Source organism: Syngnathus floridae, chromosome 5 (assembly GCF_059516105.1).
Source record: "Syngnathus floridae isolate MCC-2025c chromosome 5, RoL_Sflo_1.0, whole genome shotgun sequence".
In the NCBI taxonomy this organism is placed as follows: domain Eukaryota; kingdom Metazoa; phylum Chordata; class Actinopteri; order Syngnathiformes; family Syngnathidae; genus Syngnathus; species Syngnathus floridae.
Window position 1 is genome coordinate 7,574,438 of NC_142417.1, and position 16,370 is coordinate 7,590,807.

The window sequence follows — 16,370 nt, forward strand, 5'->3', positions numbered from 1 at the left end:
TTGTTTATGTCGTCTACTTGTGATTGTCTTTTTGTTTATGTAACACATCCTTGGGTTTCAGGTAAACCTCGACAGAAGATCGAGTTGTTATAAAATCTCAGGCAGGTTGAAATACTCGTCTCTCGTCTAGACGCGCAAGCTCTTCACTTTTCACGGGGACATTTAGATAGCATTGGAAGCTGCTCGGTAAAAAAATAAATAAAAATAGCAGCCAAGGATAAGGGTTACGTTTCAATGGTGTCATAGATATGTCAAAGTGCTGGTGGCGCAAGTGTCGGTAAACAAAAGTGGGCTCAGAGGGCAATTTTTTCAAGGGGAATACCTTTTAATCTTTGGGTGCAACTCAATAGAGCAGCACTTAAAGTCATAATGGTTTGCTGTCGTGTCAGACACAACTAGCCACAATGCCACTGCTGACATAAGCCATTTATCAGCAACCCAAAGAAACCCGAGCTAAGGCAGCACTGAAGAAGCAGAAGAACTTAACAGATGAATTTGGATGCGCATGTACTAAAAGTGTGAAAATTCCTTTTCAGCCGTTGGCCAATGGAAGACGTGAAAAGGAGAACACAAATGTAGCTTGCGTATTTCCTCAAAGAGAATGTATGAATATATTTATTTAATGCTTGACTGTGCTTAAGTCTTGTTTCCTCACCACTATGGCTCTGTGGGGGAGACATAAAGCATGCCAGCCAACTCACAAGGAAGTCTCAAGATCAGCAATTTTATAGGCAAGATATGTAGCCCCTTCAGCAGCATGGTTGTGGTCTAGATAGTCTACTGGGATCCAATACAAGAGCTGAATTGACATTTTACATAGATAATGCTTAACATTGTCAGCGGGATATTTATTTAATGGCCTAAGGTAACAGAAATTGACAGGCAACTAGGAAATGTAGTTCCTTGTCATTTCCTAGTTATAACGATGAAAATGAGATCAATAAGGACAGTGGCAAACTGAGATGGGACAAGTCAAAGGTCACAACAACAACGAGTAATACCTTGAGATCTGAGCTTAAATTGTTCCATGGCCACACTTGTATCGCAAATCGTCCTCCCCAGTGAAATTAATAGCAATATACCAAATATCTGTTCCAGTAATATATCATGTTTTCATATAAGAATATACACCTATGAGTATTGTTATATTATCGTCTACATGTGTTGCTCCACCGTTTGTGTTTAAACCACAACTATCAATGCTAATTGTGAGCATGTCAATGGGGTTTTGCAAGATTTGTTAGCATAATACACTTTTCGTGTACAACCAAAATAATGAACATATGGTCCAACGAATGCTTCTTGGGAGTATATTTTTTGTTGAGTTACCTGTGGCAGTTGTCTTTTGATAGGAGGCGATCTCCTGATGGGTCAATCGGGGAGTGGAGCAGGTTGAGACAAGATGCCAAGGACTGGCTAGAGTCTTGTCTGGAAACTGTGCAAAAACACACACACACACAAAATGAGCAGGTAACTAACATTCTGTCAATGGAAAAAAAAAAAAAAAAAAAAGGACTGGTTGGTACAGACTTCAAAGCAGTTTTGCTGGCATCTGAAATGGAATTAATCTGCTCCAGGATCAAATAGCTGCCACCATAAAAACTTCACAGGTAATGTTTTAATTAACATGTTAGCATCACCAAATTCTGTGATTGATACATTAATCAGACGACGCAATCCGACAGCAGAAAGCTTCCCGACGTTGGATTGGTCTATCTAGGCCAATAGATACAGTCAGATTTTAGAAAACTCCTGCAACCATCCAGCTAACACAATGCAGGTTTGCTGTTAAGACACATTATTGCATGTGACTGGATGAATGAGTCGAGGGGTGGGGCCCTTGCGACCGAGGATGACACCAATTTGTCTGTCATCTCCTGCAATTACAAAAAATCTGAGGTTGCTCAAGCCCAATAGCTTTCTTTTGTCACAGTAAGTTCCATTTCCTGTTCTATGGTTATTGTCACACACATCAGTCACTGCACAGTTGAGGCGGTGGCACACAAACACCGGCAGTCCGCCAATATTGGTTGCAATGAAATGCCTCGCTCTTTAATAAAAGACTGCAAGAAGCCTCCTGAGAGAGATTTTTTAAAAATTGCAGCTGTGCAGTTTTTGACTCCAAGGGCTGTGTGAGGACAGGTGCGCGTGAATCTGTAAAAAGTTTATTGTAATAATTCAAATGCTTAATTTCACAGCACAGTCTGCACACTATTAGTGCCGATGACTAAGCATGCACGCTCCAGTGTGTGTGTGTGTGTTTGTTATTAATGACGGTGGCATCTTTGGTGATACATCAGCCAGTTTGTCCTCTGTGATTTTGTGTTTGTGGAAGGGACATTAAAAACATACTAATAAAATAAATAAATGGTTTCCAAGAAAGCAAAGTTTAACCCTTTTTTGGTCTTTACTGGCGTATCGATAAGCTTAATGGTTTTGTCAACCGTCTTGAAAAAATGACTCCGATTTATTTTGATTTATTTCGGCTATATGAACGTTATTTTGCACCTGCTACCGCCATGATCTGATTTCAAACTGGCAATAAAATTACTTTCTTCATTTGAGCTGCATTTTCACAATCGTAGGCGAGCATCAATCACGAGAGGCACCTGTGACTCCTTCATGTACGGTGCAATCATATGAATATTTTGATGAGTGGCTTTGGTATTGGTGCAACAGTGGCAACTCCTGCGCCTCTTAAAAAAAAAAATGATAAAAAAAATCCAACAACGATTCATGATTTCATAAAATAAGTCACAATTGTATCATCATTTTGTTGTGCATGAAAGAAGTGAAGCGTACATTTGCGAGGTGACGAGAAACCGTGTGAACTGATACTCGCCATCTGTGCGAGCGCTTATAAATGGAACAAATAAATCCAGTGCAGTCGCAGCAAATCTCCCCAATTAACCCGCTCGACGAGCCAGGACTACTTGCCGCATCGTACTCAAGCTCACAATATAAGTGTTTCACACAATTAGCGCCGTTTTAAGTTAATCGCGCTCCAGTTAACACATTCAGGTGAGGTGAGTTCACAGGCGAAACTCATTTACGATTATATTCTCACACGTTTTATCAAAAAAAAAAGAAAAATATGCTTGGCATGCTTTGAAGGATGGCGCCAGGCAACACGTGTACCTTGGTAATCACTTCTCGAGCATGAGACATGCTGTAAATAAGGCAAGTATATCAAAGTTGTGTGCCATATGCTGAAAGATTGGGAGAGACGGTTCAACTGGAGGCAACAAAATGGATGTGAGGAGGATCAAAGAAAACTACCATAGGGGGACTGACTGAGAGATGCATGTGATCAAAACAGAAGACTCTCCAGGCCTTTCACAAAATAGATCTACATCCAATAGAAAATCACAGTGAATTCTTAAAAAAAAGGGGGCTTAACATCATCATGTGTGATATGCTTCCACTCCAGGTAGAAATGATAAAATGTTACTTCAAACATTGACGGTAGAGCGAACGGGTTTGAAGAGGGCGACAGTTTGAGGCTGAAACTCACTCCACATGATTTTCTAGGGCAATTAAAAACAATTACCGTGACGATGGCGCTGATCGTCAGATAGGTCCAGGTCCAACATAAGGTCATCTTCATCCAGCTCGGAGGAGCCCATATTATTCAGAACATCCTAAAAGACAGACAAAGGTCAAATAAAGATGATTAACATGTTGGGAAAATAACGTTAATACAATATAGAAGAGACAGTTCTGGAAAGCCTCAGGATATAAATCACCCAAAATTAAAATGGGTTGGACAGCACAAGCTACAAAAAGATGAAGTGATTTTAATCATTTGGAGAAAAAGATGATCTCTGTTTGGGAAGAGTGTTGGAACTTTCTTGCCTTTGAGACATAGAAAGAGATTTAGTGTCTCATCATTATGACACAGCAGATGGGAAAAGGTACTGAATGAGCGAGAAGACAAAGTGATCATCCCTCCATCCATTTTCGCTAGTGCTTGTCACCTATCCCAAATGACTTTGGGGCAGGGTACACGATGTTGCCAGCCAATCGCAGGTCACACACAAACATCCACTCACGATTAAAGAATCGTGCATAGGTGCAAACCCATGCACGATTCTTTAATCGTGCTAACATGCATATTCTGCAGATGTGAGGGGAGGCTGGAGTACCCAAGGAGCATGAAAACGAGATTTAAACCCAAAACCTCTCGACTATGAGGCAGACATGCTGCAGAACGTGATCAGTTAACAAAAACGACAAGCAGCCATTCATCGAACATGGATTTTTTTGAGTAGCTTTTTATTCCTTCATAATCAACTGCACTGCAATTTGTCACCAAAAAAATGACAAGTAAATCTAACATGTTAAAATATTGCCGCACTACCCTTTTCCTAAAGCACTCTGCACTATTGTTCTATGAGGACATTCCTCTCATTTTACAGACAAGAAAGAGCTCGGTTAATGGATAAAATGTCTGCATTAGTTGGAGGCCGTAAGGCAGCGCCGGCCTCTTCAATATTGGAACAAAATCCAATACTGCCATCTGAAGGCCACGAAAAGGATGACTGCTGTAGATTAGAAAATGAGACAAGTGCATTTCCTTGACAAAAAGCAAAGAAAATACTAGATTTGAAAATAGCTAAGGATTTTGTGGCACCCATAAATCAGTTTAAAGTAACATTTGACTGGAAACAAAACAACATTCAAACCTTCATACAATGGATCCCTAAAAGTGGGGAAAATATGCCTCATAAGTTCAAACTCCCATCAAAAAACACATCAACAAATCTTGTAAAATGTCTGCTTCAATATTTGGTTGAGTTTGGTTCTGGTTCAGTTGATAAAAAAAGATTTGGGCTATTGTTTTACCAAGACGATGATATAATACGGGAACCTTTTAAGTCTCCACACTTTATTTTCATCTGACACTGTTTACAACATGCTGGTAAGGACTAGCACTATAGAAAATGGATGGATGCTTCTTCTCCCAATAAATACTTAGCGCTGGTTGAAAGACTTTGGTTAAACTCATGCTCTGGAGAAAAACTAAATCCATGCAACTCGGGGAGAGACTCCGAAAATCCAATAAGCGACTTTGCTCTGCTCTCATCACTAAAACAATGCAACAGCCTTATTCCGTATTGATCCGCTACACCGACACATGAGAGGAAAGGGGGGTACAAAAGGCACATGAAGGAATGACTAAAAAGGTCGTGTGTCTTTTTAGAAGCAGCTGCTGTCCATAAATGACAAACCGAATCACAGTTTCTCAGTGAAGCTGGCAAAAAAAAAAGAATGCATAGAAAGTAATAGACACACTATAGTGTAAAAGAACATTTTTGTGTAATACCCCAACACAAAACACAACAGAGCAATGACAGTCCTGTCATTTTAAGAAGCCAGACATTACATTTGCAGTACATTCAACACTTTAGGTAGCAATTGCGTTGGGTTGAAGGACAAAAGGTACAAGAATCACAAAGTAGCTTCCTTCTTTCGGATTGCGCACAGCCACGTGTTTGCTGCCAGAGGTGGGGTCCGGAGAGGAGCCAACGTCTGACAAATGTAAAATCCATCTCTTGAACGAGGCTGCATAAAAGGGAAAATTACGCACTCGGTCCAAGGGTCCTTTCGCACCTATTGTTCACTTTTACAGCCTTTATCTGGTTCTAATCAATTGGTACGTTTGTAAACCCTGGTTTACTGAAGGGGAAGGGGGGGGGGGGGGGGGGGGGGGCATTCACACTCAAGTGGTTGCCAGTAGCCCATTCAGGTGGAGCTGTAGGAAAACCCAAACCAAAAAGCTACTCACCTTGTGGAGATGTAAATTCCACAGCCATGACTCATCAATTTCTAAACTCTGTATGTGCCTCGCTTGTAATGACTTTTATGATAAAACCTGATTGGTCCCCCAGCGAGTTGACCAAAGGTAAACCGATGAAAAGCTTACAACGTACCAAACTCGAGTTTGATTACAACAAATTAAAACACTCAAACAAGAAATTATTCAAGGGAGAGGTCGGGGACACTGCAGAGGAAACTAATTTGACCGCCCGTGATGGTGACCTTGTTTTTTTGGTTAGCTCATGGCCATACGTAACGGTAGGAACGACCGGGCTGTAAATCAAGAGTCTCACTTTTCGGCTTAGAACCTTCACCGTGAAAAACCCACACAGATTCCATATTACTGCAGACGCTGCATTTTTCGGCCTGTCGAGCTCCTTCTTCATTATTGCCTTATTTTTTAAGTAGAACCCCAAGATATGTGAGGGCACACTGACCTTTTTCACAACCTCAAATGTGGAGGGTCTGATTCTTATCACTTCACACACACAACTCCTGGCAGAGTTTAAGAGCGCGGCTCGATGAATCAGACAGAACCAAGTCGTGTGGAAAAAAAAGCTGAGACGTAATACCAAGACCTGCCCTCAACTTCTCGGCTGCACCGAGAATTTCTGACCATTTCATTCATCTACGTATTTCATTCGATTAATTGTTTGCAGTGTAGGAACCAACGATGGGAAGCTGAAGTACAGGCAGCACAAGCCATAACTGTAAATAAATGCATAAAAAATGCATTTAAAGTCATAAACGTTGATAACAATAAATGCAGACACCCCACAGAGAAATGTTTAGTGTGATTATCTTGTCAAGTAGAAGTGGGCGCCATCGCTGTCGGCCTGCTACATTATTATCCGGCTGTCAAAAGCGACGAAAAGGTGGGCGAAACAGCAAATGCGATAAATGTGACAAATATCTCAAAGCTGGGCCCACCCTTGGCACCCCAAAGAAATGTCGAGATAAAAACCGAAACGGGCAGAAATAAGTAAACAGATACCTTAAAGGTTTATCTATGTGCGCTTCTCAAAATGTCTCATTCATCACTCCAAATGGACAGCTATCATAATATGGAGCGCTTTCAGGAAAGAAGATGTTACATTTACTGAAATGGTGATGCCAATCATCAGTGAACGGCTTACCCAAGACCCCCCATCGTGAGTTTGGAGAACATTTGGGGAAAGGCACGTCTTAAAATACACATTATGCAAATGTTAGAGTGAGCTCACCCTCCCCATCAAGTGTGACACTGAATCCCCCTCTGAGTTTTTAGGCATTGACTAACTTTATTGTGTGAATAAAAGGATTGTGATTTAGATCTTCTGTGACTGGTGCATTTGACTTGTCTGACAGTTAATGTTAACGGGAGCCGCGTCATTTAATCGTTCACTCAATCGTGATTAAAACTTAGGGTGTGTTCAAGAGTGTTTTATTGTTTTCAAACGTCTGCATAAACGTTTAAATCAGTTAAAACGGTTTGAAACAGTTAATTAAGCTTCTACGCTCATGATCCCAAATATAATTCATCTCAATCGGAAATGATCTTCGGGGTACTACAAGCAAAGTCAGACACTTACCAAACTTCCCAATTTGGATGATGAGGAGTTGTTTCTGTGTTTCAGCAGGCCGCATCCTTCCATGCCGGGGGTGTCTCGGTGGTTGCCGTGGATACGAGGACCGCCGGCCCCTTCCGAGGAGGAACGCAAACGCCGCTCCAAACGCATCACCTCATGGTAGGGGCTGACACTGCTGCACAGTGAGGCTGCAGGAAGGCACAAAAAAATAAACATTCACAATTTATTTATATTGGGGGGGGTTATATGTTAGTTTTGTATTGAAACAAAATCACGGTGGAAAATCCCAATAATGTTGCAGAGGGTTCTTTGGTTATAGTGAACAAAAGAGAGCCACCACTACAAACAGGAATGAGAAAGAAATGCTTTTTAGCGGGTAAACAGAAGCCTCCTTCAACACAAATTTGCATACTGAACAGTATTTACAAAGTGTGTATGCAAGTCCTTTTATTTCCACGCAACAAAAAGTGAGTGGGCGTAATTGCATGTTTGTCCTCACGCTGAAGAAGTCTTTAGAATTTTCAAAATCAGCCAAAAAGGGAAAAGAGCCCAGAGACGCCTCCTTTATGTTACACTAGAGCACAGAAATAAATTACATTGAATTATTAGGTAGCGGTATATCTCTTGCCGTGTGGATTTATTTCTCTTGGGATTATCACACATCAGCTCCGACCCTTGTGGAGTGTGTGGGGTGAGCAGGTTGTTGATTGAACGGTCTGAATGTTCCGTACGTGTGAATTGCTTGTTTGTCTATATGTGACTTGTTCAAGGTGCACTTGGCCTCTTGCCCAAAGTCAGCTGGGAGAGGCTCCAGCTCAAGCTCATTTGCAGCCGTATTGAGGACAAATTTGACAAAAAAATAGATGGAGGCCTATACAGGCCGGTATTTGTCCACTGTGCCTTTTAACGGGAATGCGGTCAAGGCAGGATATTGCGACCACTGTGTACGCTTTTAAACAAACAGATGGCATCGTCCAATTAGATAATTGGATCCCATCAGCGCTAGTTTTGGTGTAACATAAAATAATTGGCAGTAAGGTGTTAATCAATTATCAAATTAATCTATATAACGATTAATCGAAACCTAATCGATTATCAAATCGATCTATATATTTTTTTAATCCACTAATAGTTCAGATACCTTACTCTTTCTCAACAGTAAATATTCTATATCTGCAGCCTTTGTGTTGAATCAAAATAAAACATTTGCTTTCATTTTTTAAATCAACGATCAATATCTTTGCCTATTTTCCAACATGTTACAAACAAACCCAAGAACTGAATCATAATGAATTCATGTTTTTGACTTTCTGCACTGTCAATTTGAAATCCTGTTCTAATGTAGAATGAAGGGACGGAAATTAAAAACATTTTCATTGTACGATTCACTGACAAAATTATCGCGAGAAAAATATTTGCCACCCAAGTGAAAACTGCTTGCAACACATTATTGCAGGATAAGTGACTTGTGGCATCACAGAATACACGTCGAGGGCTCTTGCAGGCAGGTTTCTCGTACTATCTCAGAGGGCTGAAACCTTTGTCAACTTTATTCCTTTGATTTATGTCAGTGTCATTTATATATATGAAGAAAAAAAAAAAGGGATTTTTTTTTGTTGTACTTTTACTGGTAGTGTCTAAGGTGCCTGCCTGTCAGAAAGTGGAGCATTTTACAAGCTGTGTAAAAGGGGCTTTCTAATACTACCTCAGAAGGCTGAAACTTTGTCCCTACATTCCGTTTCAGTGCCTTTTATATGAAACACGAATACATAAAAAAGGGGGAGATAGGAAATGACCATTTTTACAGACAGTGTAAGCAGGCTTTTGTCGACGATATCTCAGAAAGTAGAAAATTGCTCTCTTTCTAATACTTCCACAGAAAGCTGAAACTTGCTGTGTCAACTTTGCTTCCCTGTTCTGTACTGATGCAGTTTATTCAGAAAGGTCATACCTGTGTGCGGCTTTCTTAAGTGACACGACCTGGGTTCACGACAGCCGCAAAAGTTCCCTCTCTCGTGAACCGACAGAGTGTGTCGCGCCTTCCTCTCCGTCTGTTCCGGGTACGAGCGGCAGCCGTCGCTTCTCGGCGCTCCCGTCTCGCTCTCGCTGGTAATCTCGGCATTGACCGGCTCCTGTCCCGGCGTCTCTGTCCCGGCCTCCTCTTTCTCTTCCTTGCGCTCCTCCCGCTTGTCCGGCGAAAGTTCCCGCAGGGCTGGACAGGGTACGGCTGTCTCGGGTTCAGAGAGGGAGACGGCCGTCTCGTAGTCGGTGTTGTTGGCCGTGCTGGTCTCGGGAACCAACGGATTCTCAGTGCCAGATGGAGCCGGCGTGAAGAAAACCTGAGAAGATGACATTGAACTTTATCTTGCATGGTCATGTTTAATATTGTCACTACAGGTGATTTTTTTTTTCCTCATTCTCAGCAGAACATAAAATAAAACTCCTGAATGATGGCACAGAGGTGTGAAATGTGAAGGTCAGACTTTTTATACTCTTAATAGAAAAGACTTCTCATGCCTGGTGCTGGGGGCTTACACGAGACTTCACACGTTTCACAATAAATATACCTACTTTTTCTTTTATTTTAGTTTTTAGGTTCTTCACATCCAAGGGCACCTCAAGTCCATGTGTGTTTATAAGAAGAAAGTTTTATTGAATAGTGGCACCTGCAGTGGCAGCATGGAGGAATAATGGTCATTAGAGCTGACTCACAATTTGAAAGTTTGATGTTCAAGTCTTAGCTAGGCCTTCACGTGTATAGCTTGCATGTTCTGCTGAGGTCTTTTTTTGTATATTCCAGCCCCCGCAGGCTTTAAGCGCAAACATGAGGGATGTGTAGACAAGTGATGTCAAACTCTGGCCCGCGGGCCAAATGTGGCCCACAGTGTAATTATATTTGTCTCGCGGTGCCAAATTGTCGACTTTATGTGCCAAAACAAAAATTGCAATTAGTATTCACTTTTAGAAAAATAGAGCTGTTACTTGCAATTTTTATTACCAATGATCTTTTTAAAAATGTGAAGTTTTTTCTGGGTCTCTGATTTCAAAGCTAGTTATTTATAAGTTTGTTGTGTAGCCAATACTGTAAATATGAGACGTTCATACATTATTTGAGTTGACAGTCATAGTGGCCCTCAGAAGGAAACTATAACTACGATGCGGCCAACGAAAAAACTAAGTTTGACACCCCTGTGCTAGAAGGGCGAATGTATTTTGATGAACAGTTGAAAGTTAAGCAGAGCATGTTTTTAATGCATTCCGCGAACATGTCTGACAGTTGGGACAGACATTTTTTTGACACTTCATTTTATATACTTGCCGATTATTACCCTTCTCTGTGGTGTGTCAAATTAATAACTCATTATATTTTTACTTTACAGGGACAGCTTGAAAATTAGGACACAACGCTGCATTTATTACCTATTATCAATTGTTAAAGTTAAGAGTGTGTTTAACAGTTGCTGACTGTCATGGACCAGATTGTTGACTTTATAGTCAAGACAATTTAGCAAAAGCTGTCAATTGATCAAGGAGCGGTACCTGTGAGGAGGAGATGAAGGTCTCTGGGACAGATGGGCCTTCAACTGAGGCAGTGTCAGTGGTCAGTGCAGGTCCAGGACTGGTAGCTGGTAGAGCTTCAGCCTCAGAGACGGAATCCTCTGTGATGGGGATGAACTCAGAAGGGGTGATGGCCGTGGTGCGGTCCTCTGATACCATGGGAGACTGGAGGGAGCTCTCCAGGCCGCCATCGCTCGGACAAGACCCTGGGGTGAGCCCTCCGGCCCCCGGCGTGACGACAACACACTCCTGATTGTCCCCTGGAGGTTTGTGGTGAGAGAAGCGGTGATGCGCCGAGAGGGACTTGGGCAGCAGGTGCTTTTTGTGTCGTGAGGAGCGCCTGCTACCGTTCCCGTAATCTTCGATGAAGCCCGAGTCGTCGCCCTCGTTGACCGCCGAGCCGCCGAGGCAATTGATGAAGACATTCCGATTGGTCGAGGATGAGGACGCCGACGCCTTGTCAAAATCCTCCGTCTGAGAACGCGTGATTTTCTTCTGCCGGTGGCTCCCGAAGCCGAACGAGTGTCGCGATTTAGGGTGAGCATCGCTCGCTCCCGCCGACTGCGACGTGGTAATCGACTGCTGGCTGTTCCCGTTGGCGTCGGTGGTCTGCGCCGGCGTGAGGTTCAAATTGACGGGCTGGACGCTAGGCTGGTGGCTCCGCTTGGCCGAAAAGCTGAGCGAGGGCGCGCGAAAGATGCTCCGTCTTTTGCCGGTGCTCCCCGAGCTGGAGTTTGTGCTGGAAGGAGATGACGTGTGCACGCAGTTGCCGCCTGAAGACGGGGACGACGGCAGCGAGTCTTGCCGCTTGCTGTTGCTCCGGCGGAAGATGGGCAGGCGGGAGACCAGCGTGGAGCGGCGTGAGCCGGATTCACCCATCGATAGGCTGAAGCGGTGGTGGGGTAGTCTGAGGACCAGACAAACAACAACAAACTTGAACAGAGAGAAGCTTCCCATTCAACATTTGGGCGAGACAGAGAGGACCTTCCGTGTAAGCCTACCATAACATTACTAATAAATCAAAAAGGTTTGTTTTTCCTCCTGACAAGAGCGTGTCCAAAACTTGTTTCGGCCCAAATATGCGAGACGCTCTGTGAGACGCGGCCATGTGGTTTTTGCAGTAATCCCATTAACAGACAGACAAACACATCACAGTAAACGTTAACTTGCAGATTACTTACATGCCATGTTAACTTTTAGCTATCAAGGGCAAAGAAGCTGGATGAAAACTAAAAAGACGACACTGGCTTTCCAATCACACAACAAATAGTTCAAATACTCACATCTTCATTATTTGCTCCACTTGATGAGCCCAGCACTCCCAAAGTAGCAAGAGAACAACTCAAGTGTTTTGGTTCTGACCTGGCTGTAATAAGCTTACTTTAACTCCCTGCGCCGAGGTGCCTCGCTGGGTGCGTCACCTCCTTCGAAAGCAAATTTGATCAAGCTGCCAACAAGTCATTTATTACGGTCACATCAGCCCATTTCAGGAGGCCCGCACGCCAAACATTGAAGGTCATTCAAATGTCACCTCGTATCGACTTCCAAAAGGCTTGGATGGATTTGAGCGGTCAGAATTCACCCCAATCAATCACAGGGTCCCAAAAATATGTGTGTTATTGTGATTGCGCAGTGCAAACAGCTGACCTAGACAATGCACTCTGACCGAGTACCTTGAGTCGAGAAACATCCTTCATCTGATTAAACACAGATTACAGACAGATTGAGGGCTGGTGAACAGCTACGACTTGAAAAGCTCTTGATATAAAACATTTTAAAAGAGACAGATTTAAGGTGTCGGTGATATTACTGCAACACTTCTATCCATCCATAATTTTGTTTTGCAAATTTCCAGTCCGTTGTTTTTCTGTGCATCTTGAATTTGACAAGCAGCGTATAAAGTACGAGTCAGTCAATTTGTTGGTAAATTTAAAACAGGATTAAAATTGATGACCTCACCCCACCAATCTGTTCAGATGTATTTTTTTCATTGTGTCATGAAGTTTTTCCGGATCCCACACTGTGCCCCGCCCCACACAGGAGCATAGTTTGTGACTTCCCACTCCTCCCTCTGTTAGATGTCATTGTCAGTCACAACTCTGAACATGCATCTTTTAGGAATGTGGGAGGACTACCCCTCCGAGGGATTCCAACCCAGATCTCCAGATGCTCATCACAAGGCAACCCAAATGCAATGTTGTTAAGTTAAGAAAAAAAAAAAGCCCATTCAGACATTTTGTGCTTGGTGCTTTGTTGTCTTGAATCAACAGCTGGCGACTTATGGGAGCACCCTGCCGCCTTCCTAATGACACCATATGCTAACAGATTAGCTTTGAATCTTTTCCCTTTACTTACACTCAACACACGCAAACACACTCAATAAACAGCGACTCCCACTTTGCTGCGCATTTAGCATGAGACCATGTTGTTTTTAGTGTATATGCATGTGCGTGTGTATGGGGTGTGACTCAACGGGCTTCCAAAACAGGTTTGTGAGAGAATCGCTTTGACGACGGGCTGCACGCCTATGTCTGATATAAACAACTAACCTCATCATACAGCAGAGTATGAAAAACACACTCATCCTTTGCAGCCCCTTGGCAGACACACTAATGGAGCTGGAGTAAGAAGGTATATGTGGGGCAGTACTGTCACCTTGCGGTCTTTAAGAGGTTTTACTGGAAGGAATCGTAGCTTATAATATATAAAGTGTACAGTGAAGCCTGCAATCATCACAGAAGATTTACGTGTTCAACTGCGGTTGTCACCATATTGTTTATCGTCACGTTCTCATCATGATTCTCTTTGCGGTGGCCTTGCACACAAAAATCCTAAGAAAAAGAAGCTAAGCATTAACCCAAAAGTGATCCGCACTCAGCTGATGTCTAACTTGGGGGCACACATGATGGTTTTTGAGCAAGCAAAATGTCACGGACAGCCCTCAGTAAAATGCAGTAATCCTAACGTATTGTCTGCTCTCTCTCAACATAGCACCACATTGATGCAGCCTACGCCTTGTAGGCTGGCACAGGCCCCGTGTTATTTGTAGTATATGAATAAACAGTGAGTGAGAACTTCAGAAAAGAACATCTTAACCACACATTGGCAAACACATATTTCGAACACAATAGAATCATCAGATAACAAAATTTCTGCTTAAACCAGTGAGAAAAAAAATGACACAGAAATATAAAGAACAGGAACAGGAAAAACAAATTTGCTAATGTCTAATACTTTGTAGTCAGCACTGAGCACAATTATCAGTTGCTAGTTAAGTATTATTGTTTGTTCAGTTAAACAATGAATGGTTACGTTGCGGTTATGGCTTTAATTTGGATATGATTCAACTTCCTATTTTCTGTTCCCATTCACTCTGGATTGATAGAGTCCTGTAGCTGACATTTGCTGCACTTACCAAAACTATTTGGTATTTGTTGTACCTGTGTACTGGAATTAAAAGAAAAAGTAAGCAGTTAGAATTTTGATGATGCTTTCATTCTCCTATTATTTGTAAAATTGACTTCAATGGTGTAGTTTAAAACCTGTGTCATGTGACATTGGTGTCTGCTGGCCTTAAGTTAGAAGGAGCGACATAGATTCTTCATAGGTGCATGTATAAAACGACTTTCTGATTACCTGCATCTTATTTTCATGACTCCTTGCTAAGATTATCATATCGTATCACTACTGATGGCAGGCAAAGCCATTTTCTGCGTGATCAATAGACAATTTGCTTGTTTGTTATTATAGTAACAATAAATGAAGATGGTTAGTCTTAATGCACTTTATTAGAGAGAGAGTATATTTGACTTAGGTTGTCACTTATCAGAAATATAAATTAAGTACAAATTCATAAAAATCCAACTTATTCCGTTCCATTACAGGGTTGATCGCTCTATAAGCAATTGTAAACACTTTTAGGGGGGCGTGTACTTTTTGGGAATATTACTCCAGTTCACGTTGGATTTGAACCTCGAACCCGGCGAATAGCAAGGGGAAAGTGAAAATAATTTTTGACGAGGCCCCGTGAGCGGACATAAGCGTCACCCTCAGCCCGCCTGCATGTGCACCTGCCCGCCTCAACAACCCCCTGGAGGCTCTCTCTGCCTTGCCATCGGGACACGGGCCGCTACTTCATTAAAGCAACAGCAAATCTCAATGACGGACATGCTCGTAGTGACCTTCACGAATGCAACTTGGCGTCGACGACACACGACATGCACGTCGCATGTTAACACGTTATCACCGGCGAAATAAAACATGACAGGTGTGCAGGGTAAATGAAATGACACAAACCGGTCAGGCTGCCATTCTAGCTAGCCGGACGCTAGCTGTACGCACCTTTCAACGGATTCCCAGCGTCTCTCCGGCTCGGCTCATAGGGGCTGTGTGGAGCCTCGAAGCAGATCCGTGAAACGGGGGACGTCGGTTGCGTGATGATGCTGGTGTGGAGGTATCAGTGCACGATAACGACGTTGTTCCACTTCATTGACGTGGATCGGATCATTTCCTTTCCTCCTGCGTCTTGATCGTCTTCCGCGTTGAAGTGACAGCGATATGACGTCACGACTTGGCCCCGCCCCCACACTTGCGCTTGACAATTAGCCTCGTGTAGGGAGACTGATTGACAGGTGAAGCCATCTGAACAAGAATATCATATTAAAAATATAACATAATTAAATGTATTTTATACAGTGATAGTAATATTTGCAAGTCAAATAATACTATCATAATCAAGAGTTATGTTTGTGTTGTACTCATTCCAACTAATTCCAAATATCATTAAAAATATTACAATGTATTATACCCATTCAAACAACTATAAGTACAGTAAATGTAGTCATACTGTATTATTTAATATTGACAGTGCTGATATGAATGTATTGTACACTGTATAAATGTAATTAGATTCAAAACTAACAATTAAATGCATTATATATATCATCCAATAAATGTAATCAAATCTATCCTCTATACAATAATGTAATACAACAGCAATATAAGTGTAGCCATAGTACTGTAATATCATTAAATGTATTACACTTAGAATATAAGTAATATAAAGTAATTAAACATCACACTGAAATAAAAGCATTGTATTTAAATTTAGATTATGAGATCCAAGTCTTCAGCTGCATAAGAAATGTCAAGTTGCATTAATCGTACAAAACTAATTATACTAACATAAACGCAATCTATTTACCCTATTACCCATGTAATCTTAATGCTACTCTAAAACTTCACTTTTCTATTCATTATATAGTTACCCCCCCAACAAGAAACCACAACCATTTTTAATAAAAACACAAGTTTATTTGACAACATCCCGACACATACACACACGCGAGTCCAGCCAAGAATAATTCTACTCACATTTACATCACACATACAGTAATTGTACCCATTACCTCCAGCAACTTGAGG

The 16,370-nt window shown here is 42.0% G+C and overlaps 1 protein-coding gene across 2 annotated transcripts in view; it reads right to left on the reverse strand.

The window, feature by feature from the left end:
- The window catches only part of ccser1 (coiled-coil serine-rich protein 1), an 83,054-nt gene extending 67,546 nt beyond the window's left edge, over nt 1–15,508 (reverse strand). For both annotated transcript variants that reach the window (XM_088377275.1, XM_088377277.1), the window contains exons 1-6: nt 15,288–15,508; nt 10,929–11,853; nt 9,340–9,727; nt 7,392–7,576; nt 3,551–3,641; nt 1,330–1,435 (exon numbers count right to left, since the gene is read on the reverse strand). In XM_088377275.1, coding sequence (XP_088233401.1) covers nt 1,330–1,435; nt 3,551–3,641; nt 7,392–7,576; nt 9,340–9,727; nt 10,929–11,825 — 1,667 coding nt within the window. In that variant the 5' untranslated portion in view covers nt 11,826–11,853; nt 15,288–15,508. The remainder of the gene's footprint in view (nt 1–1,329; nt 1,436–3,550; nt 3,642–7,391; nt 7,577–9,339; nt 9,728–10,928; nt 11,854–15,287) is intronic.
- Nucleotides 15,509–16,370: the final 862 nt, after the last annotated feature.